This window comes from Telopea speciosissima, chromosome 7 (assembly GCF_018873765.1).
Source record: "Telopea speciosissima isolate NSW1024214 ecotype Mountain lineage chromosome 7, Tspe_v1, whole genome shotgun sequence".
Lineage (NCBI taxonomy): Eukaryota > Viridiplantae > Streptophyta > Magnoliopsida > Proteales > Proteaceae > Telopea > Telopea speciosissima.
The window spans coordinates 47,251,104-47,269,513 of NC_057922.1; the positions used below are offsets into that span (position 1 = coordinate 47,251,104).

The 18,410-nt window shown below is 38.0% G+C and overlaps 2 protein-coding genes across 2 annotated transcripts; both read right to left on the reverse strand.

Moving 5' to 3' along the window:
- Positions 1-2,843: 2,843 nt before the first annotated feature.
- On the reverse strand, positions 2,844-3,182 carry LOC122668639 (secreted RxLR effector protein 161-like). The gene has a single exon (XM_043865176.1). The coding sequence runs from the start codon at positions 3,180-3,182 to the stop codon at positions 2,844-2,846; it is 339 nt and encodes a 112-aa protein (XP_043721111.1).
- Positions 3,183-5,241: 2,059 nt separating this feature from the next.
- Positions 5,242-7,424, reverse strand: LOC122668640. The gene is made up of 2 exons (XM_043865178.1): positions 5,934-7,424; positions 5,242-5,574 (listed from the first exon to the last, which is right to left on the reverse strand). The coding sequence occupies exons 1-2, from the start codon at positions 7,422-7,424 to the stop codon at positions 5,242-5,244; spliced, it is 1,824 nt and encodes a 607-aa protein (XP_043721113.1).
- Between the last annotated feature and the right edge of the window lie 10,986 nt (positions 7,425-18,410).

The window sequence follows — 18,410 nt, forward strand, 5'->3', positions numbered from 1 at the left end:
AATTGTTAGCTTCTTCACAGGCTAACCAGTCCGCAGCTCGATTACTTTCCCTATACGAAAAAGAGATAAGAGTTCTTAGAGATATGCAAAGAGATAGGACTTCTTGAAACCAATACTAGCACTTCCACAGATTGCAGGTCTTTTGAGACACGAAGTTCACAATCATAGATGAATCGGAGGTAATGTAAAAATCCAAGAAGCCCAGATGAAGGTCATCCCTATGCACTTTTAACTCAACCACAACATTAGTGCATACACCATAGAAGTTTGAAAAAGCAGCAAAAACCTTGCCATCACTATCTCAAATTATTCCACCACCTCCACCAATCCCTGGATTTCCCTTACAAGCACCATCAACATTGAGTTTCACAGAATTAAAAAGGGGCACCAGTAAATTGAATGACTTAGTTGAACAATTTTAAACTTAAAAATCTTATTCGAACAAACATTCGAGAGTGCTTTCGTTATTCACCAAGCCTTTATTCTTTAATCCAATGAAACCCAGAGTCCATGTGTGCACATCACGGTTTTAGTAACCGATACCGATCCGGATCAGCTATCAGAAAGATTTGCCCTTGAGTTAATTTCAATATTCTTGTTTTTTTTTTATAAACTCAGGTTGACACTGAGAGGGGGGGTGAATTAGGGTCACCAAAAACTTTCTTTCAATCTCTAATAGTTATCGCACTAGAGATGTTTTCTCAATCACAATTCAAAATTGGCCGGGGCAGTCCCGTAATTACCAATCACACACAGACACGTCCACCACACACCACAACGTGGTTGGGTCTACCAGACAGTGTCCCTCCACTTTGCACAACACACACTTCAAATATATGTTGAAAAATAAATGCAAGACAGAACACCAGATATACATGGTTCGGCTAGAATGCCTACGTCCACGGAGGAATATTCGTATAAGGTTTCGTATTCCCTCAATACACTACTCAAATTTTGATGGCTACAACCACCCAGGAACTCCCAATCCTTGCTTCAGTTTGTGCAACCACACAAACGAGGGCAACTACCCCAATCTCTGTGCAAGCCCCCACTTGACAGAGTTACAATAATTAATTGCAAATAACATAACTAAATCCCCCAATACAATGGCCAATATTGGCTTACAATCAAACTAGGTTTTTTTTTAACTATACATGTAACCTAGAAACTCATAATGGGGATTTACAATCGAAGATTACCTCTTGTAGAGTAATCCAACAATCATGAAGCCTCTGAGGCATAGAAATCAAGTCTGTGTACGCTCCACTGCTCAAATCATCTTCAATACGGAGCCATCGAGCATAAACCAGTGATTTCGTTGATTTTCTGTGCTCAAACGGTTTTGCAACTCATTCCAATGGATTCCTCTCGAAAAATCATACAATTTCAAAAAATATTTCGTCCCGTTTGGACTTCGGATGATCAAGATATGGCTTTCCAAAGTTGGATGCTTCAAAACGGGTAACCAGTGGCAGAATCGTAAATAATTAGATTCTTCGTGACAAAACCATGCGTAACGAGGACACATGTCAAAGAAATTCACAAAGCTATCAACGTTAAAAATAGGAAGTGATGTCATGCTGATGTCATACTCCACTACCAAATCCCTAATTTCCTTTCTCTCTCCCTTCTTTTTTAAAAAGAATCTTGCATCAATCCACGACGTCCAAGAGGAATCTTGCACTAGATGTCGATCCGACGCCCGTGGTGATTCTGGAACTGTAACAAAACAATGGGAAACTTGTGTCTCCAGTAGCACTTAAAAAAGAACACGACCAAAAAATTTGGTAAGTATAAAACTTTTTGCCTATTCCAGATTTGCTCCGTTTTTGTGCATCAACATGGAAACAACTGTAACTTTCTCATTTGACACTGAAATGATGCGAGACCAATTGCGTTGGAACCATGACTCAATGAAATTCATTTCTCATGAAAACTTCTTCGCCCAGTTCAGCCAGTAAGGCTTCCAAAAAATAGCTTCAAAGTGGACCCCACTGTGCGATCCTATGAAATTGTAGCTTTTGATGTACAAAACCTTCACTTGCGGCTTCAAGCCTTTGCCAAACACTTTTAGGGACCCAAAATACTGTCAATATACATCCTCCATGCTTGGATGACACTATAACCTTGCCAAATGACCAAATTGCCCTTGACACTGTGTAGAAGCCTGTTTGACCAGTTCAACTCTTCCAACTCACCAAAAACCATTGCCGCATCATCAAAATGTCTAGAAACGTTGCCAACAATGACAACACAACTTCAAAATGCTCCAATTGCCCAACAATCTCCCCCTTTGGAATTGTTGGCAACCCACATCCATATAACACCAAATAGCGAGGCACTGACATACTCTGAGTTGTAGAGTTGTACACATGGATTCTTATTCTTCTCCTCCTTTGACAACAAATACAAAGGGTGACTCCTCCTACATGGCATCTCCCCCTATGTCCGTACATACACTCCCCCTGCACCTATACCACTTACTGTGCCTGTGGATTGCAAATTCCAAGTTTTTCTCGCAACCTGTCAAATGTCTCCTTAGGGAGCGGTTTGGTGAATATGTCGGCTACCTGATCCTCAGTAGGAACAAACTCAAGTCTCACCTCATTGGTGCCAACCTTCTCCTTCAAAAAATGATACCTGATGTCAATGTGTTTGGTCCTGGAATGCTGCACAGGGTTCTTTGAAATGTTGATGGCGCTCATGTTGTCGCACATAATAGCAACTGGTGCATCACTTTCAGTGCCAAAATCAGCTATTTGCCTCTTCATCCATATAACCTGAGTGCAATTGGTTGCTGCTGCTATATATTCGGCCTCTACTATCGACAATGAAACAGACTCTTATTTCTTACTATGCCATACCACCAAGCTTTTCCCCAAATAGAAAGCACTACCACTAGTGCTTTTTCTGTCATCAATACTGTCGGCCCAATCTGCATCTGAAAATGCAGTAAATGTGAAGTGGTCTGTCCTTGGGTACCATAACCCATAATCCATTGTACCTTTCAAGTACCTAAAAATCCGTTTCAGTGGCAACAAGTGTGTCTCCTTGGGATTTGCCTGAAACCTGGCCACTAAACAAACTGATTGCAAGATATCTGGTCTCGATGCCATCAAATACAGTAGACTGCCTATCATTGACCTGTATAAAGTCTGATCCACCAGAGGTGATTCATCCATCGAACTCAGCTTGCATCCTACAACCATTGGGGTACCCACCGGTTTACTGTCCTCCACGTAATTTTTTCAACATCTCCTTTACATATTTCACCTGTGAAATGAAGATGCCATTTTTCTTCTGGTTCACCTGCAAACCCAAAAAGTTGGATAGCTCTCCTAACATGGACATCTCAAATTCAGTCTTCATCCTCTCTGCAAATTGCTTACACACCTCATCACTATGTCCACAAAAAATTATGTCATCGACATAAACCACAACCACCAGTTGACGACTATGCTCTGTCATAACATATAGGTTGCTATCAACCATGCCTTTCCGTAGTCCCAACTGATGTAAGTAGGTGTCAAGTCTGGAGTACCAGGCTCTTGGAGCTTGTTTGAAGCCATAGAGAGCCTTTTTCAATCTACAAACCATATTTGGATCCTCACCAATCTGAAAGCCATTTGGTTTCTCGATGTACACCTCTTCTTCAAGATTGCCATTTAAGAATGCTGACTTTACGTCCATCTGATAAACCTTGAACCCCTTGTGCACTGCCAACGCCAAGAACATCCGTATGGATTCCAATCTTGCTACCGGTGCAAATGTCTCATCGAAGTCTATCCCCTCTACCTGAGCATAACCCTTGCACATAAGTCTGGCTTTGTTTCTAACCACCTGGCTATCTTCATTCAACTTGTTTCTGAAGACCCACTTGGTACCGATGATGTTTTTATTTGCCGGTCTGGGGACTAGCTCCCATGTATTGTTCTTCTCTATTTGGTCCAGTTCTTCATTCATTGCCTTGACCCAATTCTCATCTCTACTTGCCTCATCAACTGTCTTGGGCTCAACTTGTGACAACAAAGAAAACATCTGCTTGGGCTTCTTTATTTTCCTTGTTTGAATTCCAGCACTTGGGTCACCAATGATTTGTTGGGGAGGATGGTTCTTCTGTATTAGGGTGTCCTTAGGTCTGCCATCTCTCTCTGTTACTATTTCAGTATAATGAATATATGTATCTGCATCATCATCATTCTTCTGAACTTCCACAACTTCATCATCCACAACTGTATCATCATCAAACTCTTCAAAAGCTAGCTCTTCTGACTCTACTGATTTAGAGTGGGGAAATTGTTCGTCAACTCTTACATCTGAACTCTCTATAACCTTTCCCAATCTTTTATTGAAGCATCTGTAGGCCTTGCTTTTTGAAGAATACCCCAAGAACATTCCTTCGTCCGCTCTATCGTCAAACTTTCCAAGATTATCTTCATTTCTCTTGATGAAGCATCTAGACCCAAATACCCTAAGGTATTTCACTGTGGCTCTCCTTCCATACCATAGCTCGTATGGCATCTTGGATTCATTTGGTCTAAGCAGGCACCTGTTCTGGATGTGTACTGCAAAAAAAACTGCTTCTTTCCAAAATCTCCTAGCAACATTGTTTTCAGTCAACATTGCCCTTACCATTTCTTGAACGGTCTTGTTCTTCCTTTCCACTACCCCATTTTGTTGAGGGGTACGAGCTGCAGAATGCTGAATCCTGATCCCATGTTCATGACAGAAATTGAAAAATAAATTCCAAGTAAACTCCTTGCCTTGGTCAGATCTGAGGCACTTAATTGTCCTTCCTGTTTCATTTTTCACTCTATTCTTGAAAATCTTGAAACACTCTAAGGCCTCTGTTTTGTCCTTCAAAAACATGACACAACTCATCCTTGTACATTCATCTATGAATAGAATGAAGTACCTTTCACCTCCAATTGCTTCAGTTCTCATGGGTCCACATAGATCTGTATGGATCAAGTCAAAAGGCTTACTTGTATGATGCTCCTTTGACTTGTATGTGGCCCTAGTCTGCTTTCCTTTCTGACATGGTGCACAAACATGGTTTATTGGAGACTTGATTTTGGGTAGATCTCTGACTGCCTTTTTCTTACTCAATTTAGCTAAATTCTTGAAGCTGATGTGTCCCAATCTCCTATGCCATAACAAGTTTTCATCTTCATGTCCCAACATACATCTATCTTCATGTGCTTCTGAAAGTGTATATAGATTGCCTGCAGTTCTTGTTCCTCATGCCACAGTCTTTCCATTTTTTATCTTCTTGATCATACAACCCTCCTTGGTGAACAAGACTTGATTTCCACTATCACAAATTTGGCTCACACTGAGCAGGTTGTGCTTCAGACTGCTAACATATAGGACATTATTTGTCTTGACATTTCCTGTGTCCAGCTTCACTGTGCCTTTGCCTTCTATCTTTGCCCCATCATTGTTTTCAAACCTGACAGAACCACCATCAATTGAATCAAGACTCAGAAATATTCCCTTGTCACCTGTCATGTGAGTCGAGCAATCACTGTCAAGAATCCATGGTGATGGTCTGCTATGTGCCTTGAAAGCTGTCTGAACAATCAATGATTCACAAGTCCCTTTCAGTGTCTTCTCAACCCATACTGCCTTGTCTGCTATGGTAATAAGTTCTCTACCTTTTGTTTCTGACCTTGCTTGGGTGGATGATTATCATTATGTATTCTTCTTGGTTGCCTTTGGGATGAAAGTATAGTCATGCAGTTTCTGGCAATGTGTCCCATCCTGTGACATTTGTAACACTCCACCCTCTGTTCTGCCAAAGGAGCAAACTTATTCCTACTTGTGAACTCTGTAGGCTTGGACTGTCTTTTACAATCTGTTACTCTGTGCCCATAACTATTGCATCCATAGCAGTACCCTCTGAAGCTATATCGTTACCAAGAACCTCTTGCCTTCTGATAACTGACTGAAGTAAACCCATCTTTGTCAACTGTCCTCTTAGCAACCTTTTTAACCTGTGATCCCCTCTGTTTCTCCTTAACAAATCTCACCGGGTTTCCTGCAATTCCTGTGCCTTTGGTCTTCACTGCTCCAGAAGATCCTTCTTTCACATATCCTAAGCCAGTCTTCAAATTTAAAGGTCTCTGAAGGCTAAGGATCTCATCTAACACATTTTCATTTGACTTTCTAGATGATGAAATATCCACTCCAGTTGGTTGAGACACAACTTCCTTGCCTTTGGATTTCAAAATGTTAACTGGAGGAGATGATGTAATTTCTTCTTGTAAGTTCATAGTCTGTATCTCTTCTAATTCAATCTTCAATATCTTCAATTTCTCTTCAAGGACAGTGCACTCCTCTACTTTGGATGATAGATTGATACTCAGCTCATTAGTGATCATGGTTATCTCTTCAACAGTAATGTTTAATTGGCTGACCTGCTCCTCCTTCTCCACAAGCTGATTCTGTAAGGTTTTTATCTTCTTTTTGGCACCCTTGAGATTAGTTAAAGCAGAATACAACTTTGCTTGTAGTTCATACTCAGCTTCATGTTCTTCCTCTTCTTCAGACTCATAAGTAGTCTTGTGTTGCACCTTGTCTTCAAGTGTCATAAATAAAGTCTCAAATGACTCATCATCTGACTCATCATCATCTTCTGATGACTCATTTGAAGAAGACTTGCACTTCTTTAAGATGAGACTTTTCTTCTTGAAATTTCCTTTTCTAGGAATGAACTTCTTTTTCCCTTTCTTGAACCTACTCTCTTGAGTATCTTCATCATCAGAATCTATAACCTTGCCTTTCTTGGGACACTTTGAAGCAAAGTGCCCAATTCCACCACAGTTAAAACATTTCAAGGGAAGTTTTCCCTTGTATTTGCCTCTGCCTCTCTTGAGTTTTCTAGCCAAGTAGGCTATTAACTCATCATTAGAATCCTCATCTTCACTATCTACCTTGATTTTTAGTTTCTTCATGGCTTTAAATGCGGCTTCCTTCTCTATTGGTTTGGACTTTACCATTCTCATCTCATAAGCCGTTAAAGTTCCATGCAACTCATCTATGCTCAAGGTGTTCAAATTTTTTGACTCTTCTATTGCAGACACCTTCGGGTTGTATAATTTAGGTAAAGATCTCAATATTTTCTTCACTACTACTGCATCCTTCAATTCTTCACCTAACCCTCTAATGGAGTTGATGATTTCGTTTACCCTGCTCATGAACTGTTCAACTGTCTTTGCCTCAGACATCTTCAACCCTTCAAACAAGTTCCTGTGGTGTTGCAGCTTTGTCTCTCTAATTTTATCATCTCCCTCATGGACATTTTTAAGTTTATCCCAAATCTCCTTTGATGTTGTGCAACCGATCACTCTAGCAAATTCGTTGTTCACCAGGGAGCCTAGAAGTATATTTACTGCCTTAGCATCGTCTTCGCACTTCTTCATCTCTGCTGTCTCTGTGATGTCTGTAGTAGGGGGTGTAACCCTTCTTCACTGCTAGCCAGACTCTATAACCTAAAGACTTCAGATAAGCCTCCATTCTGATCTTTCAAAAATTATAATTTGACCCATCAAAAATTGGAATTTTTCCATACATGCTTCTTCCTTCACTGGATGTCATTGTCAACCAAGCTTAGATCGAACCCGAAACTGTTAAGCTTCCTCTCTAAGGTAACCAAGCTCTGATACTAATTGATAAATTCAGGTTAACACTGAGAGGGGTGTGAATTAGGGTCACCAAAATTTTCTTCCAATCTCTAACAGTTATCGCACTGGAGATATTTTCTCAATCACAATTCAAAATTGGCTGGGGCAGTCCCGTAATTACCAATCACACAGACACGTCCACCACACACCACAACGTGGTTGGGTCTACCAGACAGTGTCCCTCTACTCTGCACAACACACACTTCAAATATACGTTGAAAAATAAATCCAAGACAGAACACCAGATATACGTGGTTCGGCCAGAATGTCTACGTCCACGGAGGAATATCCGTATAGGGTTTCGTATTCCCTCAATACACTACTCAAATTTTGATCGCTACAACCACCCAGAAACTCCCAATCCCTGCTTCAGGTTGTGCAACCACACAAACGAGGGCAATTACCCCAATCTCTGTGCAAGCCCTCACTTGATAGAGTTATAATAATTAATTACAAATAACAAAACTAAATCCCCCAATACAATTGCCAATATTGGTTTACAATCAAACTAGGTTTTTTTTAACTAAACATGCAACCTAGAAACTCACAATGAGGATTTACAATTGAAGATTACCTCTTGCAGAGTAATCCAACAATCATGAAACCTCTGAAGCATGGAAATCAAGTCTGTGTACGCTCCACTGCTCAAATCATCTTCAATACAAAGCCATCGAGCATAAACCAGTGATGTCGTCAATTTTCTGTGCTCAAACGGTTCTGAAACTCATTCCAATGGATTCCTCTCGAAAAACCACACAATTTCAAAAAAAATTTCGTCCCATTTGGACTTCGGATGACCAAGATATGGCTTTCCAAAGTTGGATGCTCCAAAACGGGTAACCAGTGGCAGAATCGTAAATAACTAGATTCTTCGTGACAAAACCATGCGTAACGAGGACACATGTCAAAGAAATTCACAAAGCTATCAACATTAAAAATAGGAGGTGATGTCATGCTGATGTCACACTCCATTACCAAATCCCTTATTTCCTTTCTCTCTCCCTTCTTTATTAAAAAGAATCTTGCATCAATCTGCGGCGTCCAAGAGGAATCTTGCACTAGATGCCGATCCGATGCCCGTGGTGATTCTGGAACTTTAACAAAACAATGGGAAACCTCTGTCTCCAGTATCACTTAAAAAAAAAAGGACCAAAAAATTTGGCTAAGTATAAAACTTTTTGCCTATTCCAGATTTGCTCTGTTTTTGCGCATCAACACGGAAAAAATTGTAACTTTCTCGTCCAACACTGAAATGATGCAAGACCAGTTGCTTTGGAACCATGAATTGATGAAATTCATTTATCATGAAAACTTCTTCGCCCAGTTCAGCCATTAAGACTTCCAAAAATATCTTCAAAGTGGACCCTACTGCGCGATCCTATGAAATCGCAGCTTTTGATGTACAAAACCTTCACCTGCTGCTTCAAGCCTTTGCCAAACACTTTTAGGGACCCAAAATACTGTCAATATACATCCTCCATGCTTGGATGCCACTATAACCCTGCCAAATGACCAAATTACCCTTGACACTGTGTAGAAGCCTGTTTGACTAGTTCAACTCTTCCAACTCACCAAAAACCATTGCCGCATCATCAAAATGTCTAGAAACGTTACCAACAATGACAACACAACTTCAAAATGCTCCAATTGCCCAACATTTTTTTTAATCTTTTTACCCTCAGTCCATACCGATTGATCATACATTATCATCCCAAAATCGATACCGCCTTCCATCGATTCCGATAAGAATCGCCCGATTCGGACTATCCAATAACGATTCCTCGAACCATGGTGCATGGTTCACACATATCCATTATACATACAGACAGTCTCGAAAGCTGCTCATAAGTTCAAATTTGATTTGATTTTGATGGTTTTATGCTTTTGCTTTTGCATCTTTCTTTTGAAGTTGCTTTGTCTTTTGGGCACTTAACTCCAAACCCATCAGTTCAAAAAAGCCAAGGTTGGTGTGATAAAAAGGAAGAAGATCGATGGATAAATGATTGATACTTATCGCTTGTTTTTACTGATCACTTGTTCTTGATTCTTTCTTTTTAGGTCCACTTCCTCAAAAAACAGAACTGGACACCTGTAGAGGACAAGCTTTGTGTCTAGTCCGTGGGCAATTCATGCTAAAAACTTTTGATAAAAGATGAAAAAGGGATATGTAATTGGCTAGTTTTTGAGAACTCAAACCTTCAGCCACAGAATATGTATAGGCACTCATCACCTTTGGTTTCCCACTCAAGGATTTTAAACTCTGATTAAGGGATTTGAATCGGATTAAAGTTGGCTGGAATCGTCAAGAACCGATCTCAGAAACCCTAAAAGTGGCATTTCTTTTCATATACAAAAATCCAGTGATTCGGTTGAAAAAATCTATAATTGGCAGCTCTAGAACATGCAGAATCATGACCAATCATGGCCGATTCAACTGATCCAATTCTGATGTTTGAAACAGTGGTCTCTCCCAATTCTAATTCATTTGGGAATCAATCGAAATAATCTTGAATCTCAGATACATAAAAAACTTCAGAGTTGATAGAACGCGTTAAATCAAGTCCTGTTTTTTGCTAAAGATTAGCAAGATGTATATTGAAAAGAAAAAGTATGTTACAAGGAAAGGCAAAGAAGAACCTTAAAGAGAGCCAGTTTCATGGACTGGCAGTCATACAAGTTATTTAAATCTATAGTGGGGGCGCTCAAACGCTTCCCAACTCATAGTATGCAAAAGGAAGCCAGGGGGGAATTCCAAACAGAAGTTGTTTTCCTCTTGGCTGCAAGATTAGCGAGAGAGTCTGCAATAGAGTTGGATTCCCTAAAACAGTGGGTAATACGCCACTGAATGGAGTCCAGTAAAGCTCTCACAGACCACCAATCTTGCATGTGAAGCCAAGGCAGCTTTCCAGTTAGAATGGAATTGACTGTAGCTTCCGAGTCACTTTCAATCCACAATTTCTCCACATTGAGTTCACAAGCCCGTCTAACACCTGAAAAGAAAGCTCTAATTTCAGCCTTGTAATTGGTTCCAACTCCTTGAAAATCAGCAAAGCAAAGTAGCACCGCTCCATTATGATCTCGAATGATGCCACCTGATCCCAAAGAACCTGGGTTTCCCAGAGAAGACCCATCAATATTCAATTTCCACCAACCAGGAGGGGGGCGATGCCACCTTACTTCAATTATATTTCTAGCAATGGGTCTCGCTATAGGAATTTGAAGTACTCTGGCCATGGTCAGCACCTGAATAGAGTGAACTGGTTCTCCTTTACCTCTGAAGCAATCTGCCATGTCTTGAAAGCAAGCTTTTGAAATGCGTTTCGGGCTTCAACACCTTCCTTCATGTCTTCTTCTGTTACGTTCCCACCAAATTTGTTGGCAGCATATGATGAGAAGGGTTTTCCAAGCCTTCTTCAAAGGGACAGCCTTGGCTTTCCTACGCCACCACGAGAACAGCATTTCAAGAGATGGAAAATCGCTCTAAGCTTGATTGAAGACCCAAAGAACCTCCATCCACACCTGAACCGAGAAAGGACAGTCCAAGAATCAAAACACATTCATTAGAGTGGGCCGCATTAGACACATAACAAACCACCATATTTATGTAGTAGTCGTCCTCCGCGGCTCTCACTTTAAGCAATTCTCACTCTGACGGTGGGTAACCCTTTCCAAGCGGCTCTACTTTGCTCTAGGGTTTTTACTTGATGGCATGTAGTCCTTTCTTGATGGCTTTCATTCTACTCCAGGTAGCCCTTTCCGTGATTTGAACTTGTGACATAGTGACTGACTTTGATACCAAATATAAGGTACTTGACTGATACGCCAAATGTTCCAGAGCTGATGGAATGCGTTAAATCAAACCTTTTAACCTATCCCATATTAGGATGACCCAATCTAGTGACCATACACTAGAGTGGGCCCCATTAAGCATATATCACAATATGGATCAACTGGAATTGGAATCAGATCCAGCCAATTCTTATTAGAGTAGATGGAAATTGGTGATCCGATTCCAATTCCTTGAACCATGCGTGGAAGGATGATCTTGAATTTTTTTCTATAAAATTAGGTAAATTTGTCATATGCCAAATTTTAGATTATCCCATGTATATCCATGCTGCACCTCAGTGTAATCCCTAATTTTTTCAGTATCTAGTTTTATTACTTGAAAAACTCTAATTAGACCGAAATTTGATGGTGAGGGCATGTTGACATGCTGCCGCTGAAATAATGCCTACACCAAAATGCTAAGAACATGCACGCTCGCACACACGCATGAACTGAATGGGTGTAATTATTGATCAATTAAACTTCTAATAAACTTCAAGATGACGAAGGTATGTATCACTTGCCAAACATGATCAATTAGTGAAAAAACAAGGAAACATCATGAAGAGGAAGACCGTTCAAGGCACAAAAACTCAATCTTTAATCTTGCCAGTACAAATGTTGCTGCAAAAAGAGTTGTAACCTTAATCTTTTTCCCTTTTAGTATAACACATTTTCTTTCAACTAGAGTAAAATCTTGTCTTTTTACGAGTCTGGATCAGGTCCTAACACAAGGACTGAAACTAACATCCTTGTGCTTTTATGGTGCGACACACATTCGAGGAGAAGGGGACAACTCATCAACATCCTCTTGAACTGAACTCTCTCTTTCTTCGTTTTTTCAATTTTTTTTAATCCAACCAAAGAACAAACTATGGAAATTGATCTGATGTTGATCTGTTACGATACCAATATCGGTCCGTAATGGTTTTGGATCGATAGTTAATTGGTATTGGATCTATTTGACAATATGGTGCCATGGCAGCGATATGGCGCCATGGTGACGAATTAGTGCCATTACTATATGACGATTTTTAGCACCATGTGGCGATTTGGCAATATGGTATCAAGGCAATGATTTGAGGATATGGCATTTTGGCAATATGGTGCCATACCTACAATGATTATTTTGGTATGCCAATACATATCGATATTAGTCATGATATCGATTCTAATATCGAAACTAACAATACCGATACATTGATCGATATCAGATTAGGTGGTTCGTATTTTTTAATCTTTATCGATTTTAGATTGATATTGGCCGAGACTTACACCGATCCCTAAAACTATTATGTCGGATTAAAATAAAAATTAAAAAAATTAAAAATTAATAAATAGAGAGAGAGGTACTTGGTTAATGTAATGGGAGAGAGAATGAATGAAGTTTCACATGTGTGGAGCTCCCGTAGTACAAGGCTGTTTAGTTACAGTCCTTTTATTAGGACCTTATCCGGACTCTTATTTTACATATGTATTCAAAAAGTATTCAAGGCACCAACCACCATTGAAAGTGACATAATTGTAAGACACTTTCAACTTATTTTAAAAATATTTTAGGGCTCATGTTCTCTGTGCCGCAGTGCAGGCTGCGCCCAGACACATGGGCCTGTTACTCAGGGGGCAGGGTGGTCATTGCGTCCACTCCCATGTGTCTAGCCGCAGCCTACGCCCCGGTACAGAGAACATTCTCCCAACATTTTAATACCTTTGACTTAAGAACATTAAGGAGCTATCAAAAGAATGTTACAACTTCCTAACAATTACAATTAAAATTGTTTCCCCGCCGAAGAGATACCGATATGCTTGGCTAGTAAAATCTTTGAATTTGTATTTTGACCTCTTAATATTTAATAACAACATGCATAAACGTGCACAACGGTCTGGCCAAATTCCGATCCATGGATCCAAGAGTTATGTTTAGCTCAATCCATGTGTAATTCACGTTAATCTTAATAAAGGTCACATGTTTCTTTCTACCAAAAAAAATATATATATTTAACAATATTAACCATCTTAACTATCCTGATTAAATAATTAAAAGGAAAATATCTGAGCGAGTTAGCACACACACTCTCCCTCTCCTTCTCACATGAAATGACCTTGTTGCCCTTCATTGGTGCGCTCCTCTATATCGTTGTTTAGAAAAATCTCTCAATAATTAAAAAAAGAAAAGCCAAAAAACAAAACATTGCATGTTGCTTGCCATTAAGGAAAAAAATTATCTGGTGTTGAGTATGATAGTTGAACCATTTAAAATTGGTGGATGCGTGTTTAATGATTTAAAGTTGACTATTAGTAGTTAGTACAATAATCAAAAACTTTTTCCATGGATCATTTTCTATTAACTATCACTTTCTCACACTTGTTTGTAATGATGATAACATATCTATGCAAGATTTTCTTTCTCCCTAAACAAACACCATTAGATTTTTTTTCTTTACAAAGCCATTGGATGTTTAAATTTGATTTTGTGTATCATAGATTCATTTCATCTTGAAACTACAATTTATTTTTTATTTTAAAGTTTAAGCAAGAACATAAAATTGATTATTGGGACCAATGTTGAATTTGCATATTGTTATTTTTACCCAATTTAAATTAGATTTATCCCAACAAAATGGGGTTGGTTAGTTATATGGATCAAATTTTCTCCATTTAGCTTTATTCAAAGTCATAATTGGTAGTAGTCCTAAGCTATGTATATATTTTATCATCATTTCTCCTAGAATCATTTTAAGTTTACTTATGGTTCTTTTACCTCCTACAATTTTGAATGAATCACTGCTCCATACTGGATAATTAAAGGCATCCTTTGCACTTCTCCTACGAGTAAATTGTTTATTAAAAAAATAAAAAGGCTACGATTAAATTAGTTCTAATTTGTTCATTCTTTATTTTATTTTTTCTAGTTTAATCGCTCATTCTTTTTTTAGTACCTTATTTCAATTACATCAAGTTTAGTTATATATTATTTTTTCAGTAATCAACACTCAACTCTATACATGTTACTGCAAAAAAACTATCGAAGGTTAAGGATTGACTCCAATCCACCTATCATCAAATCCTATGAAAAGTATGATTTGCATTGAGTTTTGATATTTCACAATTGGGTTATACCAAGGTTCAGCCTTAAGCCTTGTCTGTTTGCGTTTATCACAAGTGATTTAACTAGAGACATACAAGATGAAGTTCCTTGGTGTATGTTTTTTCCTAATGATAATATTTTGTGGATGAGAAAAAGACAGGGATTAACGTCAAGTTGGACTTATGGAGATCTACCTTGGAATCAAAAGGCCTTAAGATATGTAGAACATAGCAAAGTATATGGTGTGTAACTTTAGCCACACTAAGACAGTTAATGAGGTAGTGATATTGCTGAAAAGAATTTCACCAAAAAGATATTGCTGAAAAGGAGATTCCATAGAGTGACTATTTTAGATATTTGGGTTCAATCGTAAATAAAGAAGGTGATATAGATGATGATGTTGCCCAAAAGATTAAAATAGGTTGGATAAAGTGAAGAGATGCGTCTGAAGTACTATGTGATCGGCGTATTCCTATAAATCTTACAGGAAAATTTTATAGGACTGTCATACAACCAGTTATGATCTATAGTGCGGAATGTCGGGCAGTTAAGAAGAGCCATATAGATAAACTAACTGTAATAGAGATGACGATGTTGAGATGGATGATATGTGGCAAAACTAAGAAGGATAGAGTGAAGAATGATTGTATTAGAACTGAGTTGGGAGTGGCACTGATTCATGATAAGCTTCAAGAGAGTCATTTCAGGTGGCATGACCATGTTCAATGGAGGCCTTGGAATACACTAGTACGGAAGAGTGATTTGATTCATATTGCAGGGACTAAAAGAGCCCCAAGCAGGCCTAAAATGATTATAGAAAAAGTGGTAAGGAAAGACATGCATATTTTAGGCCTTGTCTCAGATGTGACCTCAAATAGAGCTAATTGGAGGACAATGATCCATGTAATCGACCCCATATAGGTGGGTTATTGCTAATTTGTTGATGGTGCAGTGTTCCTTTCTTTTACTTTTATTATCTATACCTTATCTTTCCATGAATCCATATAACTGATTCCATTTAGTTGAGATAAGGCTTAGTTGTTGTTGTTGTTTGTTGTTTCACTATATTTGTTAGATGAAAGTTCATAATATTTATGACTCATTCAAAAAAATGACTCATCCAAACTTCCATTTTTTTGTTCACTGGGTGGGTTTCTCCATCATTGTCTCTTTGGCTTTTATTCCAAGGAGTACTAAAAGTTTATTCTTCCTCATTGCTTAGTTCATCACATTCTCCAAGAAAAGAATAAGGTTGCAAATATTCACATCAAAAGATACAATAGACTTAAACCCGCATCAATGTTTTTGTTGTTTTGCTAATTTGTCTCAAGGGTGTAATTCTTGTCACTAAAGTGGTGAACTAAGAAATTATAATTTTTCTTTAATTGCCCTTATCTTATTCTCAAAGTTAGTTATTTGATGTAATATTTCTATGTAGGAATAAAAGAAGGTCTTCAAAAAGTTGGATTTTTTTTTTTTTTGATAGAAGTTGGAAGTTATTTAATACAATATTTATGAGAAATGATCGAATTAGGCTGTTAGGTCGTTCAAGTGCTAGCTATAACTTTCTGGATTCTTTTGCCCCAACCCCCCCCCCCCCAAAAAAAAAGAAACCTCTGGATTCTGACCCTAATGCCTGATCCATGATAGTGGTGGATATTTTTTGGCCGGCACCAATACCTACCTTGGCTCTTCTAAGTTGTAACAGTTTGCAGTCAATTGTTTGGTTATGTAGTATAGTCAATAAGAAATGAATTGGTTCTTGGCTTGCAGAAATGAATGCAAACTATTTAGCTTTAGCAGGGGTTTTAGATCTCAAAAATCCCTTGCTTACTCTATCAAATACCAGTTGAACTTCAATCTAAAAAACTAAAAGAAGCATACCCAATGCTCTATGTTCCCACTACTGTAGGAGTTTTATTAATTCGAAGCTCCTTCTCTTGATCCATAAGAATGAGAAATAATTTCAAATTGGAAAGTCATATTGGTTTTAAGTTTTCATGAAGGCATGAGAGATTAAAATTTAGTTGCAAAAAAATCAGTTTGCTCCTTGATTTTTACTAGGATAAACCCGTATCTTTGTTCCCGGACTTTTACAGAGCAACCATATTAAAACACGTACCATATCATTGCCATACACATTTTATTACACCAGATTTTTATAAACGTATTTGTGCCGTATGGACCGATTAATTATTGTACGTATCCGTTTGCGTATTATTGTAGTACTTGAACTTACTAACTTTGGTCGACACCATTATGTCCTATTCAATCCCAATACCTACCCATGCTTCACTCTAATAGCTTTCCAACAAATATCTCCCTCTTTTACCAATCCCCCCCCCCCCAAAAAAAAAGATTCCCTCTTATATGGACGTCAGAAACTTTTGGTTTTTCCCCTAAAATATAGAAAAACATAGGGAAATACCATGCTGCTCACCCTATAAAAGCGTAGAAAAAGGGAAAAATTAAATGAAAGTTCATAATATTTCTAACTCATCCAAACTCCTTTTTTTTGTTCACTAGGTGGGTTTCTCCATCATGGTTTCTTTGGCTTTTATCCCAAGGAGTTTCCTTATTGCCTAGTTCATCACATTCTCTAATAAAAGAATAAGGTTGCAAATGTTCACATAAAAAAATATAATAGACTTAAACTCGTATCAATATTTTTGTAGTTTTACTAATTTGTCTCAAGGGTGCAACTTCTTGTCACTAAAGTGGTGAACTAAGAAATTATTGTTTTTCTTTAATTGCCCTTGTCTTATTCTCAAGTTAGTTATTTGATGCAGTATTTAAATGTACAGATAAAAAAAAGGTCTTCAAAAAGTTAGAATTGTTTTTTTTTAGAAATTGAAAGTTATTTACTACAATACTAAGTTGTCTCAAGGGTGCAACTTCTTGTCACTAAAGTGGTGAACTAAGAAATTATAGTTTTTCTTTAATTGCCCTTGTCTTATTCTCAAGTTAGTTATTTGATGCAGTATTTAAATGTACAGATAAAAAAAAGGTCTTCAAAAAGTTAGAATTGTTTTTTTTTAGAAATTGAAAGTTATTTACTACAATATTATGAGAAATGATCGAATTTACCCTCATTGAAAAAAAAAAAATTAGCTTAAAAGAAAAAAAAAATATATGATACAATTTTTTAATTCACCATATTGATCACAATAAGATTTTTCTTATCTCAATTATGAAATTAACCATCTTTGCAATTACTTGGGGTTCTCTATATTTTTTTTTTTATGAAAAGAGAAAGGAAATATATTAAAAATTAAAAAACTGTTACATTGTTTTTTTTTTTTTTTATGAAAGATAAAATTATATAAAACTACTAGCAAAGATGAGGAACAACTGTTTCAACCCTGTTAGGGGGCACCACTGGTTCAAACTCTGACGAATACGAACTGGTTAACCTAAATAACCCACAAAAAATGGAACTATCCCTGGGCATATGCACAAAAATACAATTTTGTGCAGTTTCCAAAGTGTTAAAGATTAGAGGGACTAATAACAACGGCCAAGGCTGAGACGCTAGCTGAGGTACAAAAGAGAGAATCTCCTCACACGAGCACCAAATTTTCTTCAGTTGGAGATGTAAAGCAGCAGCTTTCTGAATACCCTTCCAAATTGCCGTGAGTTTCAGTTCCATCCCGTGATGCGCTTCCATTCTCCCCGCTTCTATCAAAATGATTTTTCCTTGCAGAATGACACAAAAAGCCATGCAGACTAGTTTACTCCTGGGGCGAAGGATCCTGCACAACATATAATATAGGCGTATTTGAGTAAACAATGGTGCAAGACTCGGTGCA